An 18567-nucleotide genomic window follows, 5' to 3' on the forward strand; every position below is an offset into this window, starting at 1 on the left:
GATTTTTAATAGGTTGCACCATTACAAATGTGAATTTTTATTGTTTTGCTGAATGAAGTTGACACAAGACTTTGCTTCTAGAAAAATAAGAATAAGAGAGAACCACTTCTGTCATGGAAGAAGGCCATGGTGAGAAAGCTAGGAGGTTCAAATGTAAATAAGGGGAGAAACAGAGAAATTTTATTTTTTAGAAATTAATCTCTTAATGTTATTACAGACCTAGAATCTTTGAGTTTGTTACTTAAATGTAAAAATCATGTGGTATAATTTATTTTGTCAATCACTTTTGTTTTATAAGGGAATTCTAAGATGAAATATATAAAAATCATAATTACAAAAAATCTATATCTATGTTTCAACCTTCCCCAAACATCTTTAGCATGAATGAAATAGACTCTTATCTTCTTTATGAAAATTCTTACGTATGTAAGACATGGTACACCAACCCACTGTGATAGTCTATAGGAGCTAATAGCTAAATGCCGACTATGAGCCGACTGTGCTATAGGTGCTTCACATATACCATCTCATGTAAGCCTCACAATAGCCATATGCAGTAGATATCATTGTAAAAATGAGGAAGTTGGGCTGGCAGAAATTAAGTAAATGGCCCATTGTCATGCAGTTAGTGTATGATAAAGGTAAGTGCTCTTCACCACACACTTGTATTTAATATTCACTGTATTTGTAAAGTTGATTGGAGATTAAATTATTCTGCCTGTTTAGTGTATTTTCTTCAAAGTGAGTTCCCACAAAGCTCAAGTTCCCACAACAGCTCTTCGCCTATAGTGTTCTTAAATATTAATAACTGTGTATAACTAGTCTGTCAATAATAACAACCAAAAAATTTTAATTTCTTTAATATTATTTTATGTGATATATTTATGGTGGGAAAATTGAATTTGTTTTTAAAGGTTTAGTCAATATTTTAAAATTTGATTATTTACATCTATATATTTAAATATGTATGCTCTATATCCACATATAAAATATATATTACACACATATATACATTTGTTAATTTGATTTTGCCTTCCACATAAAATTCCGTGCTCTTTTTTAATATATAAATGTCTTTATTTTATTATGGGTAGAACATCTAACTTAAAATCTCCCCTTTTAAAATTTTAATTATACAATATAATATAGTTATCCATAGATGTAATACTGTACAGCAGATCTCTAGAACTTACTCATCTTGTATAACATAACCTTTATACCCAATGAGTGTCTACTCCCATTTCCCCCTTTTCCCAGCCCTTGACAACACATTCTACTCTGCTTCTCTGTGCTTACCTGTTTTAACTACTTCATGTAAGTGGAGGAAGGGGATTCACCTTAGTGGCAGGGTGCTCGTCTCAAATATGCAAGGGCCTGGGTTATATCCTTGGTATATTGAGTGGGAAGCATGAAGAAAAACAAAATAAAATCCATACAGGTGAAATCATGCAGTATGTAGAAAATTGCATTTTATGGCATAAAAACATAAATAAGCAAAAATACCATCAGTTGACAATTATTAGAGCAAAAGCAGTTTTCAAAAAGAAAAACCAAGTTAGGAGGCTTATACATCCTGATTTCAAGATTAGCTATGAAACATCAATATCAAGGCATCAGTATTAGAAGATAGACTACATATAGGTCAATAGAGAAGAATAGAGTCTAGAAATAAATCTGGATATAGATGGCCAATTGTTTTTTTTACACAAGTACCAAGAATTGAATGGGAAATTCTCTCAAACAAATGGTACTGGAACAAATAAGAGTTCATTTGGGGTAAAAAAGGAACTTACTTATGGATAGAAGAAAAAACAGGTTGGTAACAGGGACACAGATTGGATTTCAAAATGGCAGGACAAATCATTTGGGGTTGGTTAAATTTTCTGTATCTGGATTGTGGTGGTGGTTATGCAAGTGTATGTAACTTAAAAGTCATTGAATTCAATAGTCCTTTAATAAAATAGTTTTTGTATATAAGTTATATTTCAATAAAGTTGATTTTAAAGTAGGTATTCAAAGATGACTAATTTTATTCCTCTGTCATTTTTCATAGTAAGCAGGGAAATATGATGGCCTCTTACCCAAATTCTGGGGCTGTATCTCCACAAAGGTCTGTGAGTTATAAATACATGTGTGCAGGCACATACATACACATTAAATCAATTGACTGCAACTTTTAAATCCCATGAAACAAGTTCTTTGTAACCAGGAGCATTTTCTCCAGTAAATGATAGAATAGGAAATAAAACATGAGCTCAAAAACTTAGTCAATTTGGCAGTTTTCAAAGTTTAAAAAGATGGCTAGATACTACACAAGAAGGATTTGGTTGGCTCTTAAAATAATTTAGATCAGACTGTTAGAATCTTAAATAGGCCACCAAAGTGGTTATAGCATTTACTTCTCTGAAAAAAAAGCAATAGCATTAAACATCCAAATGCTTATTCAATTACTCCAAAACTAAGCAGAAGAAAGTTGATTTCTTGAGACGTATTTCATAGATAACAGAATTGAACACAGAATAAAAAACTCAAGCCACCTAGGTTTTACTAAAATGCCATTGAATAATATTAAGTTATGTATTAACTTTGGTGACTTTTATTAACTTTTTATTTCTTTGATAAAGACAATATTTTTACATTATTTTATAAAGAAAAAAACTTTAGTCTTAGATTTTGCCTCCATCTAGTGGACATGTTGGTCTTTTTCATGTAATTGAAATGAAAAAAGGATAAATCAACTGCTCAATTTTTATTGCTCATTTTAGTTTTGTGGAATTGAAAAGTGGGGGGACCACAGTTCATAACTAAAACAGTACATTTAACACTTTTTTCAATAATTTATTTCAAAGAGATTTTGAAGTGGTATATAATTGAAGATACATATGATCATTGGAAGTTAAAAAATCAAAAGAAGAAAATGAGCAGCCACCTAAATTAATATAGTTACTCTAATTTACAACCACATTATCTCCAAATCTTTTATATTGAGGAAAACAATAGTTGTATGATTATTATTTGATCAAATAAACCATATTATTTTATGAGTAAAAAAATTCAAATTAATTTTTATAATTAGAATGTGCTCAATTATTTTAATTTTGTAGATGTATACCATACATACAATAAAATTCAAAAATCTTGAAGAATTATTCAAAGTTAACATACCCATGTGACTAACAGCTGAAGGTATGTGAAATAACTGGTATTCCAAGAGCCTATTTTGTCCGGCCCCTCAGTGTTTCTTCAAAGTTGACCACTGCTCTAGCTTTTACTACCATTATTTGAGTTCGACCTACATAAATGGAATGATTTACTATGTGTATTTGTGTGTTTGGTGTGTTTGTTTGTTTGTTTTTAATCAATTTTATGCCTATGAGAGTCATCCATAATTCCACATACAGGGTTTGTCTTTTTCATTGCTTTACTCTGTGATATCAGCATATAATAATTTATAGATACGTTTTATTTTTTTATTCTCTTATGTGCCTTTAGAATGTTTACAGTTTGGGGCTCTATAGTATTATAAAATTATGATAATCAAGCATATTTTACTGTGCTGCATGAAACCAGTGATCGCACTTTGAACTCACCTGTCCAGTACCTGCCCTCACTCCGCACTTTCAGTTGGTGACATATTTCTTGGACTTTGGATCCAGACTTTTCTGAGGTGACATTCCATCTGTGCCACACCCTAGCTGTGTGGTCTCAGGCAATTTTCTGAGTCTTTCTGAATCTCAGTTTCCCTATTAGGGAACTGTAAAATCTCTTTTGAGAAGCTGATGTGAGAAAGGAGAGATCAATGGAAGGTCCTTTGCTTTGATCAAAAACGAATTTGAACTCTAACTGCACGTCTTCTTTGGTTTGCAGGGCAATACACAAGGGTACTCCCAGGGCTGGCAAAAAACATCCAGGGCGGGGAGGATCCACAGTCACTATGGCAACCGGAGACGCCTAGCGTTTACCGCAGCTGACTGCAGAGCTGAGAAAGCCGGGCGACAGGGCGACAGCCGACAGACCGCGGAAACCCCTCGCGGCATGAGGCAGCAGGAGGCCGTGGTAGTGACCGCGGCGGCAACGCCCGAGGAGGGCTGCGATGGGGAGCAGCCTCGGCAGCTGGCAGGGCTGGTGTGCAGGGCGCCCGGCGTCTCCCAGGAACCCCACAAACAGTGTGAGTTCAGCTGCAGCCGCGGACTCTGTCGCAAGGGGTGGATGGGTGTGGAGAAAGAGTGAAAGCTGCAGGACATCTGAGTGGCACTGACTGAAGAGAAGGTCAGAGCGGGAAGGGGTGGGGAGCTGCTGTTTTGGCAAAGGCAAAGGTGATGTCACTGTGGTAGAAAGCATCCTGGACATTTCCCCAAGCTCTCCTTTACAAAAGACACCAAAGCCCAGCGTGGGCATCACCTACAACTTAAGGATTGACAGAGGAATTATTCTGTAAGAGAATTATAAATGTATATATATATATATATATATATATATATATATATATATATATTATACACACAGAGAGAGGCCTTTACATGTGTATAACATGTAGACATTTACATATGCATATATGTGTGTATGTGTATATGCACATCATTTTGACAATTCCTTCATTATACAGATTAAGAAATTGTGGTATAGAGGAGAGGAAGTGACTTACCACCATTAATCCATCAGTGCTGGAGAAATACATAAAATGCTTTAATTCTCATCTCTTGAACTCCAAATCCATATATTATTCCCTGATCCTTTTGGAATCTCAGTTAAGGACTTTTTTTTGGGGGGGGGGCAGTTACTGAGGATTGAACCCAGGGGTGCTTAACCACTGAACCACATTGTTATACCTTTTTTATTTTTTCTGAGACATGGTCTCACTAAGTTGCTTAGGGTCTCACTAAATTGCTGAGGCTAGCTTCTTCAAACTTGCAGTCCTCCTGCCTCAGCCACCTGAGCTTCTGGGATTACAGGCCTACGCCATGGTGCAACATTTTAACACACTGCTGTCCGGTGGCCCCCACCCCACAACATACAAGCAATGTTCAAATATGTAAAGACAGTTCCAGTCCACAGTTACATCCAGCATGGTTATAAGGAGTCCTAGCCGGGTTTCAATGCTCACCCACATTGTTTCATGAACTTACAGATACTTGACAGCCTGTTGCACTCCACAGGTCTTCAGGTGCTAAGGAATGATGATGAAAATAATAGGACCAAGAGGAACACAAGCAGTTTCTAGTCTCCTTGATTGCCTCTCTGGGGAGTAGCCTAAGACTTTTCAGCCTCCCTCCAAACTGGCTGATCCCAGAAGGGAGCACTGGGCTCAAGCTACCAGCACTTGTGCTTCAGTGGACCCATACCCTCCTCTCAAGAGATCTTGTCAAGGAGTAAGTCACTGAACCACTGCCTCCTGGGGAAAAGGGTCTGTCCCTCAGCGTCAGCCCAAGGGTGTCTATGATACCTCATTCCTCTTTTTATTATTATCAACAGCAAACAGAAGCCTTACTTAAAGTAATTAAAATCAGTGTATTTAGGTATCAGAGATCCCTTACCTCTGGTTTAAATTAAATCTGGCAACTTTTCCATTAAAATGCTTTAAAAGGCTTAAAATGCTTAAAAGCATCAAAAGGATTTTTTAGTCTAGGGCTTTAGGAATAAATGGTAGATTTATTCATTCATTGATTCAACATATACTGAGTCTTTACTAAGGCTTTGGGCAAGTTGCAGGAAATAGGGAAATGAATGCATATAGGTACCAACTTTCATGAGTTCACAAAGTCAGGGTAGAGGCATGCAAAGGTTTTTGCCTCAGTTTCCCTGAGAACCTCCTTTCAAGGACTCAGACTAAGTAGAGAGGGGCTGTTCAAACCACACAAAGTATGCATTCAATTTTCATATGTTTTTAATTACTGGAAAAGTCTTTAGTCTCTCTATAGCCTCTAGTTTCTAATCACAGATGTGCTCTCAAATATACACGAAGTGTGGTCCTTTCCCACAAACATCCTTCAATTATATACAGGTGACCTTTGGAGCACCCATAAAATGCATCAAAGAACTAATTAGCTTTATAATCATTTGTAGTGCTTTTGCCATTCTGGCTGGTCTCTTCCAACATTATCCCATTAATTAAATCACTGAACCCAGTATTGTAGGTATTATCTGATTATACAATGTGGTGGAACTATAACTCCTTTGATCAGAGAACTTCTATTAAATGGATCCAAAATAACTTGTAAAACAAATGCAGTTTATCACAATCCTTAGTTTGTCTTTCTCCCTTTCCCAGGTTCTAGTCTCCTAGATTAGGTTTGATAAATATATATTCATATATCTATTCATGTATACATATTCATATATACATGTATATATATTCATATATCTAAATGTATATATATTCAAATATTATACACACACACACACACACACACACACACACACACACACCATGTCTTTCCATTCACAACACAGGCCAGGCACAGGGCCTGAGCTGAGGTGTACATGGGGTAGACTTACTCTGCCTCCTTTTTCTATATAGTCATTGTAAGAATGACTTGTGGTAAGCATCAGGAGGCCTAGGCCATATATTTATCCCCTTAAATGCTATCCTGTGGATTTTTGCATTTTCTTCCAGCTTTAGAAGCAGCCTTTGAGAATCCTAATTGTCATTCAACCACTTATTCATTCACCCAAGTTTATGCCATTCTAGTTCCTTTATTCAAATCAACAAATTTGATAGTGATCTCATCAGAATTGTTCAGTTCGAAGAAGACTTTGATCTGTTAATCAGCATCCTACATGTGGGCATTCTGCCTCCCACTCCGGAAAATCCACTTTATCAAGCGCCTTGTTGAAATGCAGATATATTGTAACTACTTCCCCAGTCTAGTAGTTTAGTAACTTGAGGTATGGAAAAGTCAGGTAGGTTGGCTTCTTGTTTTTATTACTTTAGTTTTATAACTTTAGACAGGTACTTTCTTAATAATAAAATAGAAATAATTATATTTACCCATAGGTAATTGTGAGGAAGAGAAACAATATGAGTATTAGATGCCTAAAGCATGGTAATATTGAATAAATTGTAGCACTTGTTACATGAAATAGCATTGTTCCAAAAGAAAACATAGAATAACATTGTTCTTAGCAGTCCCTCTTAAAACTTAATGGGACCAGCACCTTGGGAATCACTTGTAATTCCAGCAGCTTGGGAGGCTGAGGCAGGAGGATCACAAATTCAAAGCCAGCCTCAACAACTTAGTGAGACCCTAAGCAACTTGGCAAGACCCTCTCTCAAAATAAAAAAAAATAAAAAGGGCTGGGGATGTGGTTCAGTGGTTAGCACCCCCTGGGTTCAATGCCTGGTACCAAAAAAAAGAAAAAAAGAAGGAAAAAAATTAGTGGTCACTGTTTCTCATTATCTATAGACAGAAGCCATTTGTTGACTATTCACTCAAAATTTTGGTGAAGATCAACATAAAGTTGCTATGTTATAGTTTGTAGATTTCTTCCTTCCCTTTCTTCCTCCCTCCCTTGCTCCCTTCCTTTCTTCCTTCTTTTTCTTTGTAGAGGATAATTGCTTACACTTGCTCTTTCTACTCTCAATGTTCACTGTTCTTTAAATCACCTTTGCTGATTACCTCTAAATTTTCTTAAAAACAAAGCTGAAATTTGTCAGAAGATCTCACCCTACAGAAGGTAACTCTGCCCGTTATAGACTTTGCTGTTACAGACTAGCTGTTATAGACTTTGTTCCTTTTCTAGCCAAGTTTATTAAATCCTTTCCTGCCTGAAGATTATGATTCTATAGAAAAAAAAATTTAACCAAAATTAATGCTCTTATCTCTCATTAATATGACTCCCAACTTTTAGGAAGAATGAGACTCTGAGAGTATCTAACTCTACCTTGTCTGTATCTGAGGGTGTGATTGAGTCCTCATGACCAGTAATGACCCAGGCCACTGTCATGGCAGCATGTCTCTTGCCCCCATTTAGCCAGTGTGTAGTCAAGTCAAATGAACTCCCTTGTGTTATTACTGGTTGGTCTGGAAAAGATGAGACACCTCCCATATCTTTGTAGGTTTAAAGTTGAATCTTTAATAAAATGAGTCAGGTACAGTGGCTCATGTTTGTAATCCCAGCGACTTGGGCAACTGAAGCAAGGGGATCGCATGTTCAAAGCCAGGCACAGCAACTTAGCAAGACCCTAGGTAACTTAACATGACCCTGTCTCAAAATTAAAAAATAAGGGCTGGGGGTGTGGCTTGGTAAGTGCCCCTTTACTCAAACTCCCAGTACCCCTTGCCCCACAAAAAATAAATAAGTGGTTTGCTTGAGTTTTTCGTGGCTCCTTAAATTGAGCTCTTGGGTACCAAGCCTAAAAGCATGTTTCCTGACATTCACAGGTTGCATTGTCAGGCAGGCACATAGAATAGTCTTTGCTTAGGCTTCTATCAAATCTAATGATGGTTGGTTCTACCTGAGCATACATTACTCAAACCTTTGTTATATGCCAAGTCCTCTTCTAGGACACTGATAAACTGAACAGACAATATCCCTACCCTTATGGTGTTCAATAGTCTGGTTAAGAAGACAGATATCAGCCAGGTATGGTGGTATACACCTGTAATCCCAGTGACTTAGGAGACTGCAGCAGGAGGATGACAGTTTGAGGCCAACCTCAGCAGTAAGTCCCTGTCTCAAAATAAAAAGGTCTGGGAATATAGCCAAGGGGTAGAGTGCCCCCTCCCATTTAATCTCCAGTATAAAAACAGAGAGAGAGAGAGAGAGAGAGAGAGAGAGAGAGAGAGACAGAGACAGAGACAGAGAGAGAAAAGAAGAAGAAAAAGAAGAGGAGGAGGAGAAGGAGGAGGAGGAGGAGGAAGAAGAAAGAAGACTAACACCTACACACATATTTGCATGTAAATGAAATGAAACTGCATATAAAGGAAAGGAAAAAGGAGGAGAGTATGAGGAAAAAAACATTTCTAGCTTGTGGAGTCAAGGAAAGTTGCCCCGAGGAACTGATATTAAAGCTGTGATTTACAATTTGAGTAGAAGTTATGCAGGAAAAAAAATTAGGAGAAAGGCAATTCAGGAAGAGAAGAGAACAGGTACAAAGGTGAGAATGCACAGAAGGGTGACTTGGCTGGAGCTCAGAGAACTACACAGAGAGGCTGATGAAGAGTTTGGAGAGAGGCAGGGCAGAGCACAGAGCTGTTTTGTTCCCCTAGAGTTGTATCCTCTGGGGTGAAAGAACAAATATCAGTCCTGGACTGGAGTAGTAAAAATGACCTATAGAGCTAGATTTAGAGGCCAGAAAAAAGTCACATGTCCATCAGTGGTTGCTACTACAGAGAGGTAAGAATGATAGAGGTTTAATCTTTTAAAATTATAAATTCAATAAAGAGGCTGATTTACAGTAGGATAGGGAGAGGGAACATGGGAGGAATAGATGAACTCTAGATAGGGCAGAGGGGTTGGAGGGGAAAGGAGGGGGCAGGGGGTTAGAAATGATGGTGGAATGTGATGATAATTTTTCATATCTCTGGTTGTATATAAAGTATGTTCACACCAATTCCTGTTTTCATACCTGTACTTTGTATAATAATGATCTTTATATACAACCAGAGATATGAAAAATTATGCTTCCATTCTGCAACTGGTTTGCAAGGTCCATGAACACATCTATTTTATCCACTGCTCTCAGCCCTGGCACAGAAGGTCTTTAGTAAGAATCTATTGACTAAATTGAGTGAAAGGTTTCTTGAGTGAATGAGAAATCCCACATACTTCTTCATAATATCCAAAAGAGGTACCTAAAACATCCCACAAATTCAGAATTACATGAAAGTAATTACATGAAGTCCCCAAAGAACAAAGTTACAATGGAGAGATCGCTCTGAGAGAGAGAGCCTGCAGGGCAAATTTCTGATATTTGTATGGAGTGATGGGTCTTTATATTAAAAAAAAATTCATATAGATATAATGGTTAGAAGGATGGGAAGAATTATGATAACTAACAAATTTTGTCAATTCTTTTATAGGGAAGAAATTTTTATATTGTGAGCCACATAAGAGAATTAAGGAAGTGCTGGAAGAAGAACTTTATATTAAGAGAGATGAATGCCACATTAAAAATCCACCTTCAGGTAATCTCAGTAACAAAGTAGTGAAAGTGAAAATTAAATTGCCTATTTGATTATAGGGTGATTATTATATTTATTACAAAACTATAACTACCAAAAAGAAAATAGGTTCTTGAGAAATTCTTAAACTATTCTATAATTACTTTTCTGATGTCCAAATAAACCTGTGTTTAGAAAAAAATGAGCTACTGGTATGTACTTCTTTTCTCTCCCAATGTTTGGTGAAATTATTTCTACTTAATGATAAGTGCATTTTTTCCCCAAATGCTTGAAAACCACAATGACATCTTCTGTCTTATCAACACAGGTATAGCCAATAACAGAAATTCCCAAACTTTAGATTATCTCAGAATTACTTGAAAACTTATTAAAGGTAGATTTCTGGTCCCCATCCCCAAGAGATCTGGCTCGACAGGTCTGAGATAGGGCCCAACAAATTTTTTTTTCTACCAACTTCCTAGGTGAGGTTGATACTGTGGGTCTAGAGACCCCATTTTGCCAACCTTTGACTCAGCAGAATTCTGGTTCACTCAAATAGGTTAAAACATCCAAGGGTTTTTGTGCCACAAACACAAGTGTGTATTACATGGTCTGGACACAAAAACATCTCATTGATGGCTCATGTGAGGATAGATATGCTCTATAAGCCCAAGAATTTATGCTTTTTTTTTTTTGGTACTGAAAAAAAACCCAGGACCTTAGCCCACAAATGTTATTTTGAAACTGCCAGTACCCCGCATTCCATGGCTCCTTCTCAGTGAATAGATACATATTCCATGCTCAGGTTTTTATTGTGATGCTGTAGGGTACCAGCAATTGCTAGGAAAAAAAATAAAAATAAAAGAACTGTAAGATAGGACTCCCATGCTCAGAAAACTTGATGTTTTTTAAGACAATTGTTGAACCTGCAGATGGGGCCCAGATTCCCTCAGGATTCATAAGAGCAGATGCTGTAGGTCCAGAAGTCTACCATTTTAGACTTCATTCTGCATAGGCTCATTTTATGTTTCTAAACCAGCTATAGAAACATCTCTGGGACCTTCTTTTATTGTCCATTCTTACAGAAGGAGAGACCTATGTAATGGCCACATTTGCTCTTACAATGGTTTCAGGAAGTTTTAATTCTATGAATGAATATAAAGTTTGACATTTATGAATGGATGCAGAATGACCTACAATATTTCTACTGTGAATGCAGCAGAGATACATTATTTCCTCCCTGGTTAATTTTTCAAAATCTACATTATATTTTAGATTTATCTTGTTTTCAAAGACTACCTACAAAGTTAATTTGTACACTAGTTGTCTGTTATCTTATTCTTATTGGATGTGCTTTATTATGAGGCTATCTAGGTTTACAGAAAATATAGTTTGATTTATAAAAATTCATTTTTCTAAGCCCTTTTTCCAAATATTGTTCATACAAATGAAGACTTTCTGGGCTGCATTTTTATAACATCTATCAGAAGTTGCATGGAGGTATTATTTTAGCCTATAAAACATTCAAAACTAAGAATAGATCCTTAAGCTTAGGTTTTAAAGGTTCTACTTATTGAAAAGAAACATAAATTTTTAAAAGGGCTAGAAGCCCTACATCCTTGGCCAGAACACAGAACAAGTACTCAGGGAGGGTGCCACACTCTCTAGCCCTGAGCCAGCTACTTGACCATCTGGCCATTGCAGTGACACGCCCTCTTTCAATACCTGATAACAGCTATGGCTTTTCTTCCTGGAAGATACATCTTGTCACATACACCAGAATTCTGCATGAAACTTTTAGGGACTTCAGTGGCTCTTATAACTGCTATTTATGGATATTCAAGAATAAGTACATTTGGGGGACTGGGGTTGTAGCTCAATGGTTGAGCACTTGCCTTGCATGCGTGAGGCACTGGGTTTGATCCCCCACACCACATAAATAAATAAGTAAATAAATAAATAAAGATATTTTTAAAAAAGAATAAGTAAATTTGGGTTGGGGTTGTAGCTCAGTTGTTGAGCACTTGCCTAGCACATGTGAGGCACTGATTTCAATCCTCAATACCACATAAAAATAAATAAATAAAATACAGGTTAGAAAAAAAAAAGAATAAGTACATTTGGCCAGGTGTTGTGGCACACGCCTGTAATCCCAGTGACTCGGGAGGCTAAGGCAGGAGGATCAAGAGTTCAAAGACAACCTCAGCATCCTATCACTGAACTACAGCATCCAGCCTTTTATTATTATTTTGAGGTAAGGTCTCACTAATTTGCCCACGCTGGTCTCCAATTTGCAACCCTTATGCCTCAACAGGTAAAAGTATGTAGCCAGGACTCTAAGGCTTCCCTTCTGTGGACTTTTGATTCCCACTAGGCTCCTGATGCAGAGATTTGTGGGCACAGTGAGAAGCACAGGATGCTGGGGTGAAGGGTGATGATGATGGTAGTGATAATGGTGATAATAATAACTCCCATCATTTATAGAAGTATCTTCTGCATGTATCAGACTTTTTTGTTATTGTTTTGTTTTACAAAGTATCTCTTTTTATTAGTGGAACAACACTGTGTGAATATATGCTCTTTTATTCATATTTTGCTTATCTGGAAGCTGATGTTCATAAGGATACATGATTTACCTAGTGTCACACAGTTGGCAAGTGGAATAGCTGGTCCTTGAACACAGGCTTGTCAGAAGCTGCAGAACTTGCTGTCAGCCATTGGGTTATTCTGTCTTCCTTTAAAGCATAAAACTGTGTTTTCAGAGAGGAATAAAAATTGAAACTACAATTTTAGTAGCAGTATAGAGTCATCTTAAGAAAGAAAGGAAGAAAGGAAAGAAAGAAGGAAGGGAGAGAGGGAGGGAGGGAGGGAGGGAGGGAAGGTAAATTGCCATTCTTCTCTAGGTTGTTTCAGTTTAACCTTCAGGTTCAAACCTGTGCTTCCAGAGGTTTGCCCATTCCTATCAGACCTATTATAGGCAGAGAGCCTGGACCTATTATAAAGTTTCTCATCATCCTGAAAAATAGAAATGCACTTTCCTCATCATACCTTCCAGTCAGTGGGATAAAGAAGAATGAAGCTAATGTGATTATTCATAACTTAGTGATTCCCTGAAGATTTCCCCTCCCCACTTTTTAAAAAGAGAAAACTTAGCTTTTGGTTTCCACAAACTTCTATGGAAGACTTTGTAAAAAGAAGTTAATATGTTAACAATATTTTCATGTAGCAAAGGCTTTTTTATCTTTCTAATTGAAACCTGCAGAAGTTATATTAGCCATGAAAATTTGATAAATGAAGCTTAATCAAAGTTTTCCTCTTACAGAATATTTCTTTTTGCATTGAATTTCAAAGTGTACTTCCAAGTCCATTAATATTTGTCTTTCTGTGCCTTAATACGTGATAAATTAACTTTGAGTCTGGTTTATTTACTGCGCTTAGTACAAATTTAGAAAGTGCAAAATGTTGTTTGAGCAAGGGTAAACCAGTTGGATATTAATTATTTCATTCAACAAAAGTGTTTTCATGCATCTATAATATACAAGGGTAATTGTGTAGCCTAGGAGTCACTGAACACAAATTAAAATTACTTTCATTTTTCTTCCTTTGGTCAAATCTCTGAATATGTTCATATAAGGGAAGTATAGAAGATATGACTCTAAACTGGCTTTTTAAGTTCTCAGGCTCATTATTCACAGTCCAGAGAGAGCTAACAGGAACAAAAAATATTTTTAAAGGGTGAATTTACTTTTCCTGTGAGGCCAGGCTAGGTCCCACTGACAAGAATTTTTGGCATAAGCATAGTTTCATAATTTTTAAAGTTAGAATAAAAACACACTTACGGTGTCCGGGTATAAGGGATTGGGTGCATGAGAGGGAAGAAAGAAGAATCTCTGGAAGGTTCTGGGAAAAGGACTCAATTTCTTAATCTTCATTTCTCCCCTGCTGCCCATTTCTTTTTCAGGCCACGATGCCAGCACAGAGGCCTTGCAGGATCTGCTGTGTCTTTCTTCCACCTCCTGAAATGCACATGCTTAGAGCTGAGGAGTTCAGTTTCTAATAAGAGAAGCGGTTGCCTCAAAGGGCATCTGTGATTCCTTTTTTTTTTTTTTGGTACTGGGAAATTAACATAGGGGCACTCGACCACTGAGCCACATCCCGACCCTATCTTGTATTTTATTTAGAGACAGGGTTTCTCTAGTACCACACCTTTGCAGAGGCGACTTTGAACTCTCAATCTTCCTGCCTCAGCCTCCCGAGCTGCTGGGATTAAAGGCATGTGTCACCTGGCCAGCCATCTGTGATTCTTAATAGGCTTCTTTTTTCCCCAAGTGACTATATTGCCTTCTGAAATTCCTCACCCAAACATCAGACCAAATAAAAGTAGTAGTATTTTTTTCCCAGTAACCTCTTTCCCTCAGGACAGTAAATTCTTATGTATAACTATATTTTGTTTTGAGGGTTTTAATGAATTTCTTAGCATCTGCATTTATATTTTCAGATATTTTCTCTATTGATTATAAGCTTCAGCTATTCTTGTGATTCCACTGCAAAGAGCCCTACTAAATTCCCAATCTCTAAATTCTTTACTTCATTTCATGTGTTTGTTTAGCATAGATCTGCTTTCTGATTTTAAGCTACTTTCCATTTGCCAGATCTTCCCACAGTATATAGATGAATCTAAATTTATTTCCCTGGTCTCTTACAGGAAGTCATACACAAGTAGGTATTTAATAAATGTTGGTGGTAACCTGAATTTGAGTCTAGTACCAGGGGCTGGGGATTATAGCTCTTTCCTATTTCTAGACAACACAGATGAGGAAACTGGCTTGAATGGCAGAGGAGATTTAAGTTAATATAGGATCCTGACAGAGAACATGGAGTCTTCTCTGAAGGCCCTGGAAGAAGGAAGCTAATCTTGATAGATAGCTTGAGAGAGGCAAGAATTGATGCTCAGCTCCATGAGTCAGCCAGTGATTTCCTGCTATGAGTGAACCTAATAAGCTCATGCTTGGACAATAAAATCATTTCCCCTGTAAAAATAATAGCAACCATTTATTAAGTACTGATCACTTTATGCCTGCCTTACCTACATCCTACAATATTCCTTCAAGGAAGATATTATTATCCTCATTAAGAGTAAATAAACAGCTAATGCCTGTAAAATACAAAATAGGCTGAAGGTGTGGCTCAATGGTTGAGTGCCCCTAAATTCAATCCCAAGTACAAAGTAAATAAATAAATACACAAATAAATAAATAAGGGCTGGGTGCAGTGGTATACACCTGTAATCCCAGTGGCTCAGGAGGCTGAGGCAGGAGGATTGAGAGTTCAAAGCCAGCCTCATCAAAAGTGAGGCACTGAGCAATTCAGTGAGACTCTGTCTCTAAATAAAATACAAAATAGGGATAGGGATGTAGCTCAGTGGTCGAGTGCCCCTGAGTTCAACCCCCAGAACCAAAAAAAAAAAAAAAAAAGAGGAAATTGAGACATATGGATTAAATAATTTGCCCAGAATCACATAATTGGAGGTGGTAGAACTGACACTAAAATCTTGCTGTCCTCTAAACCTAAAGACTGTACTCCTAGTCATCACTGGGTACAAAATCACTTGGGGAAGGATTGAGTGTCATTGAGGATGCCAGGAGGCAGCTCTGGATCCATGAGGAGAATTCAGCATTAAAATTTGTAGGCTCAGGGTTGGGACTGTAGCTCAGAGGAAGAGTACTTGGCCAGTATACATGAGGCACTGGGGTTCAATCCTCAGTGCCACATAAAAATAAAACAAAGATATTGTGTCCACCCATAACTAAAAAAAAAAAAAATGTAGGCTCAGAAATCAGAAAAACAACTTATGGCAAGGAACCAGAATTCAGAAACTTACTTAACTTAGATTGTGGTTTTCTGCACAGTTAAAGTCCACATAACGCTTTTTAATTGACTCTCAAAACTTAAAGAAGTGATTGTAGGATATTGTGTCAGTCAGCTTTTTGTCACTAAAACCAAAATACCTGATACAAACAACTTAAAGGAGAAAAGGTTTACTTTGGGCTATTTTAGACTTCTGAGTCCATGGCCTACTGGCTCCATTGCTCTGAGACTGAGGTGAGGCAGAACATTGTGGTGGAGGACAGCTGCTCACCTCCTGGCAGCCAGGAAGCAGGGGATGAGTTGTGTGGGACAAGCTATAATAGTTCCCAAGGGCACTCCCCCAGTGACCTACTTACTCCAACTAGGCAAGTCTGACCTTTGGACATTGATACATTATGAACCAAGCCGTTGAGGGACATTCCAGATCCAAACCATAACAGATACAGAGGATAGCCCAGTGCAAATCATTACTAGAACTTACTGAATAGTGCCAGGATTTAAGGCCTATAATTTGCCACGTACCAATGTGTACACATCACTTTCCAAGTACTTTGCTATGGTTTTTTTAAATGTAGGATCTGGGCTGGGTTATGCTCAGTGGTTGGAGTGCTTGCCTAGCACATGTGAGGCATTGGGTTCAATCCTCAACACCACATAAAAATAAATAAATAAAATAAAGGCATTATGTCTGCCTACAACTAAATATATATATATATAAAAACGTAGGATCTGGTGATTTTGTTGTTGCTTCTTTCAAATGGGAAATTAAACAACATCTAGTTTATAGTTTTTAGAAGATTCTTCCATCTATTGAATAAATTAATGTGCTTTTTTTTCTTATCTGTAGAAATATTTCTAACCTGCTGCAGGAATTAAAAAAGAATCAGATAAAGCTGACTGAATACACTCTATGTGTTAACTTTTATTCCTGCTCTTTCTGTGTTTTATTATATATGTTCCTATTCTGACTTGTTTGGATTTTTTTTTTTACTGTTTCCTTATAACTATACATAGCATTAGGATTCATTTTGACATAATTTTAAAAGTATGGAATATAATTTGCTCTAATTCAGTCCCCAGTATTACCCGCTTTCTCTCTCCTCCTCCCTCCCCTGTTCCCTTCCCTCTACTCCGATATGCAGAAGCTAGGTCAAAATAAGGGCAGGGAGGGGACTCCATCAAAATAGAAGGAAGATGGTGGACTAGATGAAGGGGACTAAGAGGGGAGGGAGAAGGGACAAGATAAGGGAAGAACAGAGGAATGAATCTGACCTAACTTTCCTATGTACATATATGCATATACCACTGTGAATCTCACCATCATGTATATCCACAAGACACTTAAAAAAAAACCTATTCTGACTTTTCATATATTTGTTTAGGTGTAAGATAAATTACAAAAGGGCATTATAGAGATTTAGTTGCATGGGGGATAACTGAATGCATGAAATGGAATAAAGACCTTGGGGAGTTTGATTAATTAAATCAAAAACTTACACCCAAATAACTAAAAATAAATAATCATCAAGTAAATACTTTAGAAACACTTGTGTTAAAAAGAGAATATGCTAATGATCATCATCTTGCTTTTGAAAATATTGACAGTGGTCCTGGAAGGGATCTGGAGCATTAAAAGGAATCTCCCTGTGGGGGGCTTGAAGCCAGGACTGCCTAGCAGAAACAGTTTACTGCCACAAGCCAAATACTATTCAAGGCACGGAGGACTGAGAAGTAAGACCCTGACACCCTTGACTTCCACAGACACCCCGAGGGTACTGCGCAGTTTACAAACCAGTGGTATACACTTTGTTTAAAGATCTCAATCAAAACTCAACCTGCCCCTGTCTTTCTCTATAGTTACTTATTGTTTTGCCCTGTTCCATCATTGAAGAACTCAAAATGGTAACAGTTCAGTTAACCAATGTTCCCCCAGGGATACAATAGAAGTTTCTACTCAGACTTACACTGCTGACTTTTTTTTTCCTCCTCAATTTCCTATCCACAGAAGACTTTCTAGCACATAGTCAGCTTCAGAGAGGAGGAATTTTACTCTGTCTTTTCTTCTGGATGGATGGTCTCTGTTTACCAGTGGAAATGAGGGAAGGGAGATGAGGGATTAAGGAAGAACAAGGGAGATGAGAGATTAAGGAAGAACAAGACAAGTATTTTGCTTGGCTCCTTTAGTTTCACCTTTTCCAGGTAGCAGCCACCAGCCTGGGTCCAGTGAAGAAACAAACAGAAACTTTAAGCGAATTATTGCTGTTTCCCTCACTGTCATAGCCAATGTTTGCCAGGAACAATTGTGGCAGAATGTGGGAAAGGTAGAGGGCTTGACATGGGAGCACAGTGTCCAGATAATGTAGAGATATGCAACTGGGTATATGAGTCCTGAAGATCAGTCTACAGCCTGGAGGTGACCTAGGGAAAAGGAAAGAAATAGGTAAAAGCCAAGGATACACTTATCCAGGATATAAATCATAATTGCAAATGTTAAATAGCACTGTTTATTCTAGATTCTTAACATATATAATATATATTTCCTGTTTACAACAATCACAGGAAATAGTTATAATTTATTTAACAATTGAGGAAACAG

General features: G+C 37.4%; 1 protein-coding gene and 1 non-coding gene across 2 annotated transcripts; one reads left to right on the forward strand and one right to left on the reverse strand.

Annotated features, from left to right (window-relative positions):
• Positions 1–4035: 4035 nt before the first annotated feature.
• C4H11orf97 (chromosome 4 C11orf97 homolog) lies at positions 4036–18334 on the forward strand. The gene is made up of 4 exons (XM_026396127.1): positions 4036–4168; positions 10023–10127; positions 17577–17702; positions 18171–18334. Exons 1-4 carry the CDS (start codon positions 4036–4038, stop codon positions 18332–18334), a joined length of 528 nt encoding a protein of 175 aa, XP_026251912.1.
• LOC113188006 (small nucleolar RNA SNORA51) lies at positions 6426–6555 on the reverse strand. The gene has a single exon (XR_003301486.1). It is a non-coding gene; the product is annotated as a small nucleolar RNA SNORA51 (small nucleolar RNA).
• Positions 18335–18567: the final 233 nt, after the last annotated feature.

The sequence above is a fragment of the Urocitellus parryii genome, chromosome 4 (genome assembly GCF_045843805.1).
Source record: "Urocitellus parryii isolate mUroPar1 chromosome 4, mUroPar1.hap1, whole genome shotgun sequence".
NCBI classification, from domain to species: domain Eukaryota; kingdom Metazoa; phylum Chordata; class Mammalia; order Rodentia; family Sciuridae; genus Urocitellus; species Urocitellus parryii.

Bases quoted from the DNA above. Each gene is read 5' to 3' on its own strand.
- C4H11orf97 (XM_026396127.1), top strand. From the start codon at position 4,036: ATGAGGCAGCAGGAGGCCGTGGTAGTGACCGCGGCGGCAACGCCCGAG. The intron at 10,128-17,576 runs GTAATCTCAGTA...AAATATTGACAG, and splicing joins CATTAAAAATCCACCTTCAG to TGGTCCTGGAAGGGATCTGG. The intron at 17,703-18,170 runs GTAAGACCCTGA...CACCTTTTCCAG, and splicing joins AAGGCACGGAGGACTGAGAA to GTAGCAGCCACCAGCCTGGG.